This window comes from Melanaphis sacchari, unplaced genomic scaffold, assembly GCF_002803265.2.
Source record: "Melanaphis sacchari strain LSU unplaced genomic scaffold, SCAv2.0 Contig22_pilon_pilon, whole genome shotgun sequence".
In the NCBI taxonomy this organism is placed as follows: Eukaryota; Metazoa; Arthropoda; class Insecta; order Hemiptera; family Aphididae; genus Melanaphis; species Melanaphis sacchari.
The window spans coordinates 3,019,937-3,039,806 of record NW_020271107.1 but is presented as its reverse complement, the minus strand read 5'-3'; the positions used below and the strand labels follow the sequence as shown (position 1 = coordinate 3,039,806).

The window sequence follows — 19,870 nt, the reverse complement described above, 5'->3', positions numbered from 1 at the left end:
TCGGACTCCGATTCTGTTCTCGTAATTCGTAACATGTTTTTCTTTAGTTGAACTGAATGTGCCATTACTTTCTTACACCGTACGGTATAGCATAATTATTGTAACAGTTTGCACACTGGTTTCACTGTGTGGCCATATGATTTCTAGAAACGTGCGACGCTATCACTTTGTAGTCATTTTTTATCAAACGAGTTGTAACTTGTAGTTTACCGTCAGTCAGTTGATTCCAGATCTCCGTGCTTGTCTTTCGGTCGTCTACTAATTCTAATTAAAACTTTAATATTTCACATTATTCAACTAACGTCTTATTAAATTAAAACTATCGCTTTCTATTATTTTAGTTTTTAAACCAACTCAAGTGATCATTACTTTAATGTTTTTAAAAATTAAATTTATTTATGTTTAACAGTTCGATTACAACAAGTTGTTTTCGGAAAATTAAAAGAAATTATTAAATTACATAATGTTTAGTGGAATTTTGTGAAGTGTTTCAAAACTCTTAATCTTCAGCTTAATAGCTCGTACGTATTTATTTGTTTTATGAAGTTTATGTTAGGTCTCAAATCTTTATAATATCTATGATTTACCTGTTTTATATTATTTTATTAATTTATACTTAGGTATAGTTTTGAAATGAATATATTGAATAATCTAATTGAGTTAAGCTAGATTAGCAAGGTTTAAGATGTTGTACACTTGTACAGTCCTTCATTTGGTGGTCTCTAGCACAAATATTAAAAAATCCTTTAGACAACATTTAAGATAGATTCAAATGTGAACTGTCTTTGTCACATTTTTATAAAAATATATATTTATTTATTCAATTGGATAATAGAATTTTTTTTAATGCAATAAATGATAACATTGTGTATAAAAATATTAATAAATTAAATTAGGCATAATAGGTATTATCAAAAACTATATTTTGTTTATTTTTTTTGTTCATATTTAAAAATATTTATGATTTGTTTTTTTTTGCATCCAATAAATTAACATTACAAACATTTAAGTGGAAGGTATGCTATGAGGAGTGACCAAAGAATTATTTTTAAGTTTTTATTATCTACTAAAAAAATGTTATAATTTTGGCTCTAATAGGAGTTATTCTTATAAGGAGCCTATTTTTCTAATAGGAGTTCATTCTAGGTACAGAACTCACTTTTTTAGCTCTTTTAATTTGAGGTTTATTTAGATATTTTGATAATATTAATATTTTTATATACCTAGCGTTTTAATATTTATTTTGATGTTATTATTAAATTTGTTATTTTAAAAAATTATTCATATTAAGTTTTTATTGATGTTTCTAATTTAGTTAAATTAATTTATATTCAATTTTTGTTCAAGTATACCTTCTTACTGATAGAAATTATAGATTCTCTTAATAACTTTAAATAAAACTTGCATGGTATTATTAATTGTGTTATTTATCTTACTAATTATGCATAAGATAATGTTTACTTATTCCTTATATATTTAAAATAGGTATTAAAAAAAATATATATATTCCTGACTTGCATAGTATTTATATTTATGATATTTTACAACAATTTTTGGATAAGTCAAATGCTCAGTAAAATATATTTATGAAAATAAAGTAATTTTTAATAACTAGCTATCTTAAGTGGTCATGGATATAGTTTATAATTATATATTGATACTGTATTGAACAAATGTTTAATTGATTTTATCACTAATTAACTAATATTATTAGTATTTAATTATTTATTAGTCTTATCTTAATATTTTTAAAATTGTTAGTTTTATTTTTATTTAATGATAGGAGTACTTTATATTTATAACTAATTTTGTTTTTAATCAATGGTTGGTGTATTGTTAATTTATTATGAATTATTACGTGATTATCTTAATGAATTTAATTTAATGATTTTGAGTTATTAGATTAATTTATTACTTATTTATTTATCAAAAGTTATTTTGTACCTAGCCTTAGTAATATCACTAGAAATATCAATTTAATTTTATACATTTTATTTAAGTTGATAAGATTTTTCAATTTATGATTCATGTTTTAAGTTATTTGACTTTTTATTCTTTCTTTTAATAGACAATCTATAAGTTATAAATTATCATATTTGAACATTTCATATTATTTATTGTTATTATTTAAACTAATACATTTATTTCAGGATCGTCTACGTACAATGAGACCATGGTTTGGCCTGTTGTGTCTAAGCATTGTCACCTTGTGCGTGGGACAACGCCAGCGCCCAATATATATGAACCAATTCGCCGTGCATATACCAAAAGGCTCTGATCAGGCTGAACAAATTGCAGCTAAACATGGTTTCAATAACATAGGACAGGTAAATTCACTTTTTCATAATTTAATTTAACAATGGGTTTAATAGAACCAAAATTACTTGTTCAAATTTGTACAATAGATTCATAACTTAAGCTTGAATATAGATCTGTAGTCCGTAACTAATCAATACTAATGAGTTAATAGTTGGCACATAAAAAGGTTGATAATAATATAGTCTATGAGTGAATCCTTTTATTATTTTTTCTTTGCATAGCCGTATAAGAAATAAAAGATATGATATATTTAATACCTACCTAGGTAATCAAAAAATATTTCTTGCAGGTTCTTGTAGTGGAGAACTATTTTTATTTAATTTTATTCGTTATCTTGGATAGACTTATAACTTATAAGTTTAATAATCATACTAATGTATGGAAGTTATGTTGAATGTATTTTCTGTTGTTGAGTTTTAATGTGTTTTTATATTGAAGATTTTTTAATTATATATTGATTACCTATGAAATTTAATAGTTGAAAATAAACTTGCAATGTTTTTAAGCAATTTACCAATTGTTAAAGAAAAAATATTTAATAAAATACCCTCATATGTTATCTATATTTATTAAAACTAAAATTCATAATTAATATGAAATACTAAATGTTTTACATTTTAGACTTTTGGATATAATCGATAAAATTCTCTATGAGATCATTGTTTTTTTTTTTGTAAATTGAAATTATCATAATTTTATACAGTTGTTACTATAAAAAACTTATTTTTATGATTTTTCATGTAATATTAGAAAAATAACAAAAAATGACTAAAAGATTTTCAAATCTTTTTCATATTGTTTTTCGGTGGGCTTGGGAAAGAACATTGTAAATTGGTTTGGAGTGGAAGCAGACTAAGTTGGGAGCGATTAAAAATTTAAAATACTCTTAGTATAAGACGAGTTGAGTGAAGCGTGATGACTGATGAATGTCTAACACCCACTTATCGTATCCTGTCCATATTCGTTTTATTATTACTTTTTACTCTCGATTTCTTTGATGATGACCCAATAACAGTAACTTTATGTTCTTGTAGAATTAAATTGCATAACTGTCATTTTATATTAATGTAGTAATGAGTAGAGTAAAAAGTATAATCAAACCGGTTATGGTGAATTTGCGTAGTCTAAATGACGCGTATGACTTTTTTCCCTGATCCTTTCACGCAACTAGTATATTTCTTGATGGTCATATACTCATATGTTTATTGTGGAAGAATTTTTTACTTTCTCTGATCACGTCTAAAACATTGTAATTATTTTGCGGTTACTGTCAAACGTATAGTACTTCGACGATAGATCCGTCAGAGATCTCAGCTGTTCGTCGTCTCCCAAACAACTAACTGGTTTTGAATATAGCTTTTTTATAGATTTACTGGACGAGTATATATTTATTAGTTAAGTTAAAGAAGGTATATAATTTTACTAGTGAGTGTAGTAGGGAGAAACCAGTGACTTCATAATATTAATATTTTATAAGATCCACGTGTTTAGACATTTCAGCTTACGAAATGATGTCAACACGACGGCATTTTATTTATGTGATCGGATTTATATTTTTCTTCTGGAGCATTTACCTTAAGAAATAATTTTTTACATACTATTAGTGAAGTAAAGTTGAACTTAATTATTATACATTTTTAATGTTAAATAAGTATGAAATATACTTTTGTTTATAATTTTAGAAACAACTAATAGGTACATTAAATATTATCAACAAATAAAAATTATACGAACTTGATGAATTTTTTTACATTAATTATAAATAATTAAAGTTATATTTCTGTAAATTAAGTAGAAATATTAATAAGTAATAGGTATAACTAATAACTTACATGTACTCGTATGCTTCATATTATATATTTAGTACACTGTTTAATTAATATTAAAAGTTTTATGATTTTGACATATGTGTACTTCGTTTACGGTGTAACTTGGAATTTTAAAATTTTAAACAAAAAAAGATTAATTTATAAATACTTATATGAATGAATATTTTTATTTTTATGAAATCCTTGTCACTAGTATATAATAAGATACTTAATACAATGTTTTTTCTCTCGTATTACTTGTATGTTTTTATTTTTATGTTCCAGTTATTTTTCTTGTTAATACAATTTTTTTTATCAATTTAACTATATTACTATTTTACTATACTATTATAAAGGCTCAATTTTTTGTTTCTGTATACAAGAAATGATACTATTTTGTTTAAGTGTATTGCCTTTTATTTATTATGTAGATATTCAGTACTAAGGTATACAGTATCAACGTTTTTAATGTTTTGGTAGGAGAGTAAAATTATTAGTGTGTTCTTCATTGAATCGTGTCTGTTTTTTGTACTTATTTTAATTTTTTTTTAAACTTGTCTTTGTTTACAATCATTTAAGTAGTAAAAAAGCGTATTATACTTTTCTTTTAAAATTACATTTTTTCTTTTCCTTTATGCTTTACTACTATACTAGGTATGGCTAGATTCTCATTTCAGCTAAACGAAAAAAAAAACTATACAATTTTAAATAAATATATTATATTATACTAAAGTTTTCAGCATTTAGCATAAACAGAGTATGTTATGAAAAAAAAACAAACTATTTTGGAATAAATTAAAATGATCATGAAAATAATGATAGGTCGTTTAAATTGATGATGACTGATTATTTAAGTGGTAGAGTACCTGCAACGTATCATTGTAGTTACATTCAGTTCCGAAAAATGTAAACAATACAACACTAGTGAATTTTTTAATTTTAATTTAATTATTTAATTTATATCTCATAAAAGTATAGAAATCAAAAACTATTATTAGGATTGTCGAGAAATTATGTTTAATAATATAAAAATTGTGTTTGGATGGTATTATCAAAGTAGAAATAAAAACTAAATACTATATAGATTAACATATTTTGTTTATTTTTATGATAAATAATATTTTGTGTGTGTATGTCGCGTATATTATAAATATTTGTGTTTTACTAAAAAAACGTGAATTTTTTAATTTCTTATTTAATACAACCAATATTATTTATTATACATTATAAGCCCTCGAGTACATACGCTACACTGAGGCAATAATTTTTTAAGTTATAAATGTTTTCAATACTTTTTATTTTTTACCAGACTTTAAATTTGTGTATAGTGAATTTTAACATCGCATTTTGTATAAAAGCTTATTACTTAAACGTTAAATAAAATAAAAGATATTTATTCATTTTCATTGATATACACAATTTATAAAACATACAATTTAAGCTAAAGTTATAGATAAGTTTTTTGGTGGATCATGATATTTACATTAAGTTATAATAATTGATTCTTTTATAAAAAATCTGCTGTGTTGAAATCTATTAATGTTTTAAAAAATATATTTTTAAAATTTTTTTTAATTTTTTGAAGAATTCGTTACAAATTTCTATTTAACGTTTTATATTTTTTGAAGTATTTATATTCATAAATATTGAAATTTTGCAAGTAGTTTATGAGTTATGCATCACTCATTTGCTCATATAAACTTTAAACGCTATTATAAAAAATAAATTACTTGTCCAAATTTTGATTTTTATGTATCAAAATACTCCAAAAAATCTGTTTCAGAATATGAAATATAAAATGTATGCCGTTATATAAAAAAGTAAAATCCTTAAAGAAATATAACGATAAAAAATATATATATTTTTTAAAAAGTTGTTTTATTTCGACTGATTATAGTGTAAAAAAAAAATTTTCAAAATGAGTGTTTTTTAATAAAAGAATTATCCTTGTAAAATTATGCAACGATATGGGCTAGATTTTGGAATGAAGAGTAGTGACGATGATATACAAATCGGAATGTAGAGCTTGATTATGTTTTTACTGTATTAAGGTGTAAGCCCGATTTTATAACGCAGTTTATTATAGCAATTAACATTATAGGTATTAAATTAATATATACATCAAGGGTTAATTAATATTGATTAATAATGCACGTTATTTGTAATAAAATAACTTACTATCATAAAAGACCACACAAAAAATAAAATAAGTATAATTTAAGAAGTAATTTATTGTCTCATGTGAGTAGGTATATTTGTTGACAAATGTGTTAAGATAAAATATGTTACTAATTTATCATTTAAAATATTTTTATACATATAATAATATAAATTGTACATATAAATATCAATGAACGGTGTAATATTTATTGAAGAGTCAATAATATACATAAGTTATTAAAACTAATTAAAATAAAGTAGTTTATCGATTTGGGCCATTATAACCTTGGATGAAATAGTGTATTTCTTTAATTTTTGTTGGATGAAACATAACCATCGAACTGTTTTTGACGTTCGGTTGTAGACACAAATCAGCGTCATGAGTCGAATTATTATTGTTAGTAATTTTCAAAATCAGAAAAGTGGTTTTTTCCCTGGAGAGCTGCTCGGTTTTTGACAAAGATTAATGGCGTACCGATCATCGTTGAGTTATAATTTGTTTCTTGGCAAAAGGCAAGGGGTTCTTATTCCCAAGTAATTTAAAACAAATTACATTAGTTCTGTCTGGTTGTTTGGTGTACAGGAGCCAAAGAAAGACACTGACCAAGTACAACTAGACCATCGTCGCCGTCAGTACATTAGTTTAATTGTTGTTTAAAGTCGAGATATATAACATATTCAAAATGTTTACAAACTGTTATTCGTTTTTAATATTTAATTTAAAATTATTTTTAGAAATAGTATAGTGTCTTACTTTAAAAATAGTTTACTGTAAAATATTTTACAGGTATGATTTAATATTTACTTCTATAAGTTTTTAAATATATAAATTAATTATTCAATTTTACAAATGCTATGCTTATTGCTTATATTATACTATTATATATTTATATCAGAAATACTAATCATGTGCTAATCTTTATCAAAAAAATACCCTGTAATGTGCGAAATTCATGTTAACTTATAATCATTTAATTATACAATACACAGAAAATATATTTTGCATTAATAAAAACTGGGTTACAATTTGAAAGCCAAAATATATATTTAGGCCTTAATAAATGTAGTTAATAAGAAGGTGACTTCTTTTTTAATAATAGAACTAGTTTTTGATTGTTGACTTTGTGTCAGATTGTAGACTGCTTTTTCTTGCTAAACCTTGATCAGTCTTACAACATTGTCTTTTAGTTACTCTTAAAGATCATAATTCTTACTGACTATGACACCTGCTTCTCTCATACTTCTATAGTCACACTCCGTATCTCTCGTCTTTACCACATCGCACTAAGTTTTCGTTGCTTCATTTGAATACAAATCACATTATTTACAAATATGCACGCACACGCAGACACACACAAATATATATATGTTAATTGTATATATATCTTAAATTTAGTTCAACTTCCATAATTTAAAACTGAAAAGTTACAAAACAAATTTGAGTTGATGAGCTTACAGGAAATGTATTTAATTTTTCGAATTATTATGAAAGTGTTTGAGTTGTAAAAGTTCGAGTTATCGAAGTTTTCTATATAATATACTTTAATTATATATTTAGTGTTTACAAGTTAATGTTTGTAACAAAAATATTTTATTAAGTTTTTAAGCTTAGAACTTTTTAAAAGCTTAACGGTACGGATGTTTCAATGATATCTTTTACGTTCATCGGTTGACCGGACTACAACTCACTCACCGAATTATTTTGATAACCATGTTTTTTTTTTTTATTTATATATATTAGTAACCGCACTATTTGTTTCATTTGTTAACGGTTTCTGTTAAATAACTTATATTGTACAAGCAAAAAAGTTATCTTTGAAAATATATTCAAATTATGTGATTTATTTATCGAAATCATATGCTACCAATCTATTTTGAATGAATAATATGTGGCCTTGTCAAAGTTAACAAACAAAAATACTAAATAAATGTGACTAATGTTTGGAAATTTCGGATAAACAATAAATGTTAATTTGCCTGAATTATTTACTAATGTCGTAAGTATAGTAGGTATATATAAAGACGTACGGTTATAAAATTGTTCTCATTTCAATCTAATCTAATGTGATCTATGTTATTTGAAATGAAAATATTTTGTTGCAATGATTAATTAAAATTACCACAATAAACCTGAATAAAAATTTTACAAGTTAAATAAAACATGATACAGTAGAACATAGTAGTATTGAAAATTATATGATAAAAAAAAATACTTGAATTTGTTATCTCTAGGTCTTATAAAGATTTTATTAAGTATCTATTGAAACGATAATTATTTTGACTATTCTCGTATATCTATTATAATATGTTTATATATATATATATATAGTGCTTTTTATATTGTTAGTGAAACCACGTATCTAAAAATCTATTATTGTTTAAGAATAAAAAAACTGAAAATAAAATAATTATGAATTGTGTTTGTTTTGCTCAAAAATTTGATTTGATTATGGGTTTTTCAAGTTTTATAATTTATTAGTGTTATTATTTGTAACTATACAATTTTCACATATTTTTTTAATAATTTATTATTACTTAATTAGTTTAAAATTATTAAAAATGTACTTTGTATAAATTTAGTAATTTATGACATACATGTTTTGCCCAGAGTATTTAAAATGATGTATTTTTTTTTTTACCATGTTTAATTTAATTACATACGTGTGATTATTATTCAAATTTTAAGCTGGAATGAATGGTGAATTATAAATTGGACCGAAACGGTTATATGAAAATCTCAATTAAATAAAAATATAATTAATTTTTTTAAATCGAACTACTTAAAAGTCATAGTAAATTAATAGAATATCTATCGTGAGATGACATGAGAATCACGTTACACTAGTACTTATACATAATATTTTTTCCAGTTATAATAATTCGGATCAATAAACAAATATGTCAGATCTTACAAATATTAATTCATTATCATTGAATATGACGTACTAAAATTATATATACTTTATTAGGATCATTTTATGCACAAAATATTTTATAAGTAATCAATATTAGTTCTAAACTAATAATTTTATTAGTAATGTATTATTAAATAATTACGCAAAATATAATATCATAGTAAGTAGGTACTAGGTACATTCAATTACAAATTATTTATTGGAACGTTGAAGATATTTTTTAATTTATGGATTTAAAAATACTTTATGCATATACGTAGTAATATCGAAATATTTTGTTATGTAATTCGATTTAAGGTACATTGAATTACAAAATTTTCATGTGTTGGTATACGTTTTTATATAATGTTGAATCAATTTTATCGTTTATAGTCTTAATAATAAGCACTATGATTGTGTTATTTCAATTGAATATGTATTGTTTTAGGTTTCTATGTTACGTTTAGAATACCTACTTTATCCATTGTGGTAGCCTGTTGAGAATTTTGTTGTCATGGCTACTATAGTTAATACGTCTTTCCATTGTTGATTTTATAAAATATTATTTAATTATATTTTTGGTTTAAATTTTATATTATTTGGTTTTGTAAATATTAATTTTTTTTTTTAAATTAAATCTTCTACTGTTATTTAATAAATCTACTTTGTTTTAGGTAGTAGTATTTATCGTTTGAGTTAAGATATTTTATTTACAGTTTTAGTAATGATAATTTGACTGAGTTAAATATGATTTGACGATTATTGGTTATATTTCATTTTGGAATCATAAATTATTTATGAAAATCAGGAAGCTCATAGATCGTGGTTTTCTTTAATTATTTATATTGTATCATTGTATAATTCAATACTTATACCAATTTAGAAATATATTATTTATTTTAACTTTATATGGTACTAACATATTAATTTTTATGATTATAACTATGCATAGTACATTTAACTTGTAAATTATACATTTAAGATTTTGAGTGGAGCATTGAATGTATTGATATTACAATGATATGTGTTTTATTTCGTTTATGTATAATATATGATAAGTAGTCGAAAAAATTTTTTAATTTTCAACTTCGAGAAATATTAATAATAAAAAAATTAGATCTTTGTATTTCAAAGAGGTAAAAATTAATAATTATCAGGACTTAATAAAATAACTGAAAAACAAAACAAAAAAAAAAAATTAAGGAAAAACTGGGATTTTTACACAAAACTAGTACATATTTGACAAAATCGATTTTGTTTTTTGTTGTTATTTAAAAATAAATAGGTTCTTCATATTTTCACTGAATATTTATATTATTTTTTTTCTGTACATGATAAAATTTTCTTAATATTTTGATTCTATTTTGAGCTATTTATATATTTATAGAAATTTTATATTTGAATTTATTTTTTTAGTTTTTTTTTTTATAAATGTTTATCCAAATTTTTCATTGTGTTAAAATTCTTGAAAATTGAATACAATTTTTTATTTAGGTTGTTTTTATATTTATGTAAAAACGTTAAAAGTACATAGGTACCCCTTTTTTGCTCTTTTAATTTGCATTTTAAGTCCAAATTTCGACAAAATTCCTCAAAATCATAATAATTTATTATATGTAATTTTCAGGATATGTAAATTAATTTTAATATATTAATAATACGATAAGTGCAAAAAAAAAAATCAACTTACTATAATACTAACATTACAATAAATTAGTTTAATAGAAATATCAAAAAAAATATTAAGAAATGTATTTGTTGATATAGGCTGACAGATCGCTTTTGCGTAGAATCATTTTTCGTGTACAATGATGTAACATCACTGAATTCAAATTTAACATATCCATTTTATTGACTTACTCGACACCAATTGTTTATCAGAGTAAACTCACATATCTATTTTTTTTTCTTTTAATGATGTTTTTTTTTTAAATTATACGGCGATGTTTGAATTTTTAAGTAATAAAAAAATTCAAACACTTAATATTAAAATCTTAATTTAGACATTTGAGTCTGTTTTTATAAAACATAATATGATTTGTAACATAAAACTGCTTAAATCTGATTTAATAATTGGGTTAACTTAATTATTTATGGTTTTTAGTTTTTAGACTAATTTAATTAAACTCGGTAATTTTTTAGAAATACGAGAAATAATGAAAGAAATTCCTTGATTTAAATGTTTCTCTAAAATAGTATTAATAAATTAAAATATTTAATTATTTCATTTTATATCTCGGTGATTATAACATATTATTTATTGTACGTATACAATGTATTTATTGTAATACATATTTCATTATACAAATCATGATCTTATTTGTTAGTTATATATTTTTATATAAAAAAAATATATTTATTTGCTGGTCTAAACTACTTAAATCATATTTACAAGTCTATAAATCTTGTTTCATTTTGTTTTTAATATTTTCGTATACTATTTTGATTTAGTTATTATGATTGGGATGTTTTAATAAAAACTTATTTCATGATAATCGTAGGTACCTGTAATTTATATCAGATTTAGCTTATAAGTTTTGTCTCCATAAAGAGTATTAGTATTTTCTTCAAAAGTATTGGGAAATCTGCAATTTTCATTAATCAAATTGAAATTGATATCCAATTTAATTAAATATATTGTGTTTCTAAATTTATTTTGGCTTGAAACAATTTAAACTGTTTATTATTTGTGATTTTAATGGTAATAATACATATATAATATATTATAATTTATTATATATAAATATATAATTTGTTTGTTATTTTAAATAATTGAAACTGTATAATGTTAATTAATTTATTTTATGTCCTTTAAATTGTATTATTAAATATTATTTGTAATAAATTTACGTTAGTTACAGTATTAAAAATATAAACTTTATTAAAATAATATTAATTTTGTCAAAAGTTTATAGTATAAATTTATGTTCCGATCGAGGACGTATGGTAAACATTTTTTTCTTACTAATTAGCGTCTTGAAGTTAGATCCTTCTGATTTTCATCTCACGTAACTTGTGCATAACGTTAAACGTAAAGTTGTTCCAAAACTTTTCGAATTCGATTATGTATACAATCAGGAAGTTTCCATTCTAATTAAATGAATTTCACTGATAAATTTGGATTAGCCTTCCTCAGAGGATAAGGAGTAATCGCGATAAATATAATATAGTCAAACGGATGGCAAATAATACATCAGACAGTAATTTGCCTACTGCCTACCTAAACCTGTTATCCTAGTCCTGAAATTATTATTATGGTGATGTTTAATCGCCTGGATTAGTTAATTCCTTGCAATCAATTTATCACATAGTTAATATGATTAGCTCCGTTCAAAGTGGTTTTGTATGTAAAATGTTATGACTTGACTGTGTTATGACTTGATCGTTATAGTAAAAATCGTTTTGTTTTGCTTGTTAGAAATATTCAATAGTTTATGGTTAATTATAAGCGTAAAGCTACCCATCATATATATTATTTAAATTTATTTATTATTTTTTTTCTAAGAATATATTTTATTATTAATTACAGTTGCCTACATTATATAGTGATGAATATTCGTTGAAACAGTTTAAAAAAATTTAAATGTTTTTAATAACCTTTTAAATGTTTATCGTAGTAAGGAATTATGTACTTATACGTAGTACAATTTTACTATAGGTAATTTTATGTTATTTTATTTAGTTTTGTTTATATAAGTGCTTTAAAAGTTGCAAGTTGCATTATAGATTGGTTATTTTATCTAGTTGTTTTCCTAAGATTAAATGAATTATTTTTTTTATCTATTAGAATTTTTAATTAATATATGTATTAGTTCATGAATTTTATTTATTTTGTCTTTATTATAACGGTGTTTAATATTAAATATAATTATTATTTTAAGACGGTAATTAATTGATATCTTGAATAATACATTTTATGATTTAATCATGGTGATATTTATGCTTAAATTGTGAAACTAGGTAATATTTTGTAAAATTATTATACTTTTATGAAACAAATTGGTGTTTGAAACAATGTTTTAATATTTTGAAATATGTATTTTCTAAAAAAAAAAAAATGAAATTGCAATTTAACAGATCTTAAAATAATGTATTAATTTTTATTTTTTGTTATATGATACATATTTTTAGATCAAAGTAGTATAATATGCTAGGCAATAGTATACATAAATCGTTTTAAAAAATTATAAATGATTGTAGATTTTCGACGTAAAAAGGGGCGAGTAAACGAGAAGCCATTTTTAATATTCGCTCAACCGTATTATTGTTTCTTGTTTTTTACTCATTTCATTTTCGGCACGGTTAGGTACTTAATTTTGTTCATTAGACAAAACTTGATTTATAAGTTATTATTAAGTTTCCCGTGTCGAATAAACAAGTTTAAAATGCGGCACAAATATAGGTTGTGTGTATGATGTACTAAGAAACAATAATTTTTGCTCACAATGATGCATGTTAGAACTCTTGGAACAAGAACTTTTCGTGGATCTCACTCACAGTGCTCTATGCGGTTTTATTACTGTAAATGGATACCACGGGACCTGAATGTTATGTTATTGCAAAGTTTTCGCATTTTCAAGCCTGTTTGGGAGAGCAGTTGCTGTTCTGACAGATCCCTAGTGATTATGTTATTCATACTACCATCAATGTGATTTTCCCTTCAAAGAAGGACAGATTTATTTGATAAATAAACGTAAAAAAGGATTATCTTGTTCCAGTACTAGTGGTATTGTGACCGTTTCAATCGATTTAAAACACATGTATAATATATAAAAATACGAAACCATAATACTACAGTTAAGTTGTATTTCGGCTGACTATCTATCAATCATTATATATTAGTATTTTCATAGCATTTTGAAAAATATATGTTAGTTAAATGAAATAAAAATTTACTCAATTACAACTCTTATTATCTATCTTGATCATTTCTATATTATGTTAATTAATGGAACGATTTAAACAGTATCATTAATATCAATCAATATAATTTTTTATAAATTAATATTTAAAAAAAATAATTAAATCACATTGGAATAACCTTCGTCATCCAGTTTTTTCGCTTTCAAAGATTTTTTGTGAATTTATTTATTTTAAAGAAAATATTTTGCTCAAAATTCTCAGAAGTATTAGTTTCTTGCTACAATAGTTATGGCCGAAAGACATTTAGTACATATTTATAAGTACATCTAAATGTTAATCTAAAGTAAATCTAATAGTAAATAATAAGAAAATAAGTAATAGCAAATCATTTTAAAAATAATAGCAAAAAGTATGTTGTTAGAAAAAATACTGACTTAAATTAAATCAAATTAATTAAAATTGAATCGCTTAATAAAATAAACAATTATGTATTTAATAAGAAAAGAAAAAAAGTTTTATTATTTTATATTTTATAAATTATAATGGTAGATGACTCTAATGGATTATTTTTAAACCTGTCAATGAATTTCTATTAATTAAATTTTGATGAAGATTTTAAAATAATTAGGTATTCGTTTTTAGCTGATTTTTTTTAAAAATGACAAATGTCCAATTTAAATATGAACCCATAATATAATAATGTATTATACATTTATAAATAGGTTTATATATTTTGATTGTATTTTATTATTTTTATTTAATTGCATAAAAACTAGTCTTAACTATAAGCATTACTTTATAAATGAATAGTAACCAAATATATATGAGAATGTAATTCATTTCTAAAAATTGTTAAATAATGAATGTTTAATTTTAATACCATAAGTATATAAATTATAAATTTAAGTACAAATCTTTTTCTTTATTTTTGAATAATAAGTACCGACGTCATCTAAGATTTAAAACAGTTGTTGCTTAATGCATATTGATAATATAATAGAGTACCTTCTCAATAACGCAATTATTATTCATTTCATATTAATCTGTTATCATTTTTACTAATTTATTGATAAACATTTGGTAAGTACTTATTATATGGATTTTTTTAAAAAGCAATTAGCAATTATTAAGTATATTTTGATGAAAAAAAAAAATCACTTGGAGTTTGAACTGTTTCAGTAAATATCGTATTTCTTCGTGTATGTACGAGTCGTTTTAAATTTGTTTTTCTAAAAATAATATGCTTTAACTTTTCCTATAATTTTCAATATAACTGATCTAAACTATGTTTATACATTTAATGCATACATTAGTCCATCAATTGTTTTTTATTGTTGATTTCAAGGTCTTTACATAAGTTACAAGTACACCACCGTGCTGTGTGAACGACCAATAGTCATGTTGTTCTAGTTGAGTGCAGGGCTGTTGACAGCAGCCAAGGTTCGTGTTTATTGAGTGCCCGGTGAAATGTTTGTGTGGTTTTTGAGAGCAAGGAGAAATTATTTAGTTTTATTTTTTTTCGTCAGTTACCTGAATTGTGCAATTTCGCTGGGCATATACAGTAATACGTATATAATATGTCCTAGTAGCGTGATGAAACTCATTAACCGCCTGTCTATTTGTTACATGGTAGGAAGAGAGCCGAAGAAGAATAAAAATAAAATGACCAAAACCAGTGGTATAATAATCTGTATTTCGTTACTCTGTATTCTGGCAGTACTGGGATCTCTCGTGTGTATAGTTTGCGTTGTATTATATTCTGTTTTTATGTCCCCCTCCATTGTTTTACATAGTATATTTTAAAATAATTTGGATTTTAACTATTTTAATATAGTTAAAATAATTTAAATAATGTAAGATCTAAACAAAATTCAATTTTTTATTCATTCATCTATACGTATTTGATATTATTGTTTAAGAATGTACAAATTATATAGGAGTTATAGTAATTGTATTCAGTGTAGTTAGCAGACCGCAAAGACAAATACCTATTTTATTTATCTTAGAAATATGACGATTCAAGGAGATTGTGTAGTATTTTTTTTTTTAAATTGCAGTTATCATTTTAATTTTAACTTTTTAGTATGTTAGATATTTACTCCTATTATTTTTTCTAACAATTATTGCTTAATTCGTAAATTTTGGTCATATTAGGAAAAAAATTGTCGTAAAATTATTACATTTATTAACTAGCAAATAGGTTTTACTGCGATTTTTTATTGTAGATACTCGAAAGTTATTTTTGTAAAGAGAATACTGTATTAATATTATATTTAGTGAAGTTTTTAGTTCTTTTTTTATTGGCAGTTTTCATACGTGCTTACTATTAACTTTTTATATTAATTCAATAAATAGTATTTTGTGGTAACAATTTATTAATAATTCATAATATGCAAATTTAAGAAAATGGAAAATTACTCAAAATAGTGTTGAAAATTCAGAAATTTGGATTATGTATGAAAATTAGAGTGAAAACGATTTAGAGCATAAAATATCGTTGAAGCGGAGTTAGACCACATGAAATTTATGTAATGGAGAAGTATTCTAAACTTTTGTAGTAAAGTTTTATAATAATGTGGTAAATCAGCGATAGAGTACGGGTTCTGATGATGTACGTGTTGTGCATTGAATAAGAGACAAAACAAAAACTATGTATGGAAGAAATGAAAATTATTAAAAGGGTATGTTATTTTAGTGTGGGTGGGTTAAAAGTTAAGAAATAGTGATAGGATATTTTATTAAATTGTATAAAGATAATCAATGTATTTGTAGACTTGAGTAGTGAAAATATTCTTATTTTGTCTTAAAATATACAAAAAACGATTTTAGTGACGTATATTTTATAATTTATACTTAAATTGTGTTTTAATTGATTGTTGTCTAGTTGAATTAAGTTATAAGTGAATGTATTTTGTATATATTCAAAATGTTATGTAAATTAGTTGTTAGAAGTGATAAATTTATGTTCGTCTCTAAACGTCATTTAATTATTTAGTTTAGATGTTTTAAAATACTTCACTCGTTAATTTGTTGTAATTTTAGTATAAAATATAGACCATAAGTATAATGTCAAGTTGTGATATCATGAACTAATAAATTAGAAATCAACTATAGTGATATACATTTTTGACCATGAAGGTTTTTCGTATTGATTTCTGGGTTTAAAATTTATGCATACTTAACCGGTTTTTGAGCTATTTGTAATTAAACATTAGCTATAACTATAAATACATTAGTTCAGACATACATACACACACTTATGTATTATTTACATATATTTAATTTGTATACATTATACGTCATAATTTTTTTGGTTCAAGTTACTGTATACGTATAAAATGGAAAGTAATTATTTTTATAAAAAAATGCACATCGTAAGGATTTGAATATTAATAATAATAAAAATTGTGTATAAACGACTTTAATCCGGATTACAGTCGCGATAAAATTTTATCTAAAATTTGGTGCAATGTACAAATGGAAAAATAAAGTGTGTCCGGTAATTACTTCTCTCTTTATGTAAACCAGCTTTAGAGAAGGTCGAGAGATTGTGATTTTTGCAAGTCACGCCTATAAGACGAAGGTCGATTATGGGCAAAAAGAAAAAAAAACAAGAGGAAGGAAACACTTGGGAAACACCCTATAGCTTATATTTTAAATGGTTCTGAGTTTTTTTTTTTTAATTTTTTTATTGTTACGATCAGTACCAGGTTGCATTTTTCAAGCAAAATATCTACGTAAATTGGTTTTATTTAATACACTTGTATTATATACATATCATTATGTGCATATATATATATATGCTGTACCTATATTATATGTATATAATCAATAATAATATATGACTTAGACTTAATTATTATGACTGATTATGGCTTATTTGGTAATTATTTCTTAATCTTGTAATCGTTTAGGTCTATGTAAATATCGCATTTCCGGTGTGGTTTAACTATATTGTAATCACAGCAATGACGGTGTAATTTATAATTAGGAATATTCTGATATGCATAAAAACAAAAAGAAGAATAATGTTATAATTATATAATATGGCCATATAATTATTATGATAAGGTTGGTTGCTAGCATTAGTATACCAGCATTAGATATAGGTCTATGTCTAAGTATAGTCTAGGTCTATGTCCTAGACTATACTGGTATACCCGACTGCTGTAATTATTCGTCGTCAAATCTCGCGAAGAATCGAGGTTAGGTTAGGTTCCTCAATGAGGACAAAAAAAATGGGAGGATAAATGAATATTTTAATAATATAAAAAAAAAAAAGTTAAAAAGGAAATAGATTTCATTAACAAGATCACTCCTTTATTGTGAAAAGCTCTTTTAATTTTTATATAGTTTATTTTTTCATATTGTCTGTGTTAAGATATAAATGTAACATTGAATGTATTTCAACTGAGATGTAGTACTAGTGAAGTACATTAAGGTAATTTTCGTGAATAGAAGTATTTAGAATACGCATGTACAATAATTGAAACACATTTATGTGTAACTTAAAATTGTTTTTGTTTTTTTTTTCATTAAAAAAGCAAACTTTATTTACAATCTATACAAAAAGCGCAAAAAGTAAATCAGTGGATTTTTAATTATTTTTTGCTTGATATGTGTGAGTGAAAAACTGTTCATTCACAGTATTTCTTATTTACTTCTTATGTACCTATATTTTTTCCTTAAAATTATTGTTTTATATAGTTTAAAATAATTTAAGAAAAAGAAATCGTTTTATTGCCGTATGTGAATATTATTCTAAAGTTGATTTATTCTCTCCATAGTTAACATATTTTATTTTGTAACATTTCTTTTCAAATGATACTAAAATAATAAAATTAACAATTTTAATGTAAAATAGATGTATAATGGATGAGAAGTGATTACTAATGAATAATTTATTTAATACATTTAAATTAGTTATCAAAAATATTTTATAAATACTGAGTTTCAAATTTCAATTCAATTAACTAGGTACTTAAAATTTGAATTTATAAGATTTATTAACAAATTGGCTCATTAAATAAAATTAATATTTAAGTATTTAATACTCGTACTTGTACTCTTAGCGAGTTACTACTCATAGAAAACTAAAAGTGCTCAACAATATATTTTGTAAAACTAGTAGTTGTTTAAGTAAACGATTGTGGTAAAAGTAGTATTGCTTGATACTTCTGGAAATACCTGTTTAGACTTTCTTTCCATTTAGCCGTTGCGTTTGATATAAGCATTTATCATGCACCTAATCTATTGTTAGCAGAATTAATTTATTCATAAAAAAAAAAAAACAATTTTTGTTATTTTAACATTTATAAAAATCTTATATCATATTATTACTCTAGCTGTTTAAATGTTATGGTTATTTGTAAATTTTTTTTTTCACAATTAAGCGTAATAGAGAGTATGACAAAATTATTGAAATGTTTTATTATAGTTTATGTAAATATTATTTTATTTTTTTATTGGGTATAGTTTAGATGGTAATTCAATATTATTTTGGTGTACTGAACATTCGATTTTTAAACCTCGTTATATTTATAGTATAAATGTAGTATGTTGTAATCATTTTAAGTGAAACTTTCAATTACTGGTTTGTGTTGAGAAGGTCAAGGCTTATCACAAAATAGACGAACTAAGTTTAATATCAGTTGTATATGTATAATGTATATATCATAATAGTTCCTTATTTTAACACTTAAATTATTGTTACTATACATTTTAATTAATTTTTAAAAAGTATAACGCTTAAATAATTTTTATTGAATAATAATTTTAAAATTATTATATAAGCTTAATAATACAAATCGTTTTTAATTGTTTGCT

At 23.3% G+C, this 19,870-nt stretch overlaps 1 protein-coding gene across 2 annotated transcripts in view; it reads left to right on the top strand.

The window, feature by feature from the left end:
• The first annotated feature begins 344 nt into the window (after positions 1 to 344).
• LOC112594348 (furin-like protease 2) overlaps positions 345 to 19,870 on the top strand; it is a 132,826-nt gene continuing 113,300 nt past the window's right edge. For both annotated transcript variants that reach the window (XM_025339088.1, XM_025339087.1), the window contains exons 1-2: positions 345 to 521; positions 2,151 to 2,327. In XM_025339088.1, coding sequence (XP_025194873.1) covers positions 2,166 to 2,327 — 162 coding nt within the window. In that variant the 5' untranslated portion in view covers positions 345 to 521; positions 2,151 to 2,165. The remainder of the gene's footprint in view (positions 522 to 2,150; positions 2,328 to 19,870) is intronic.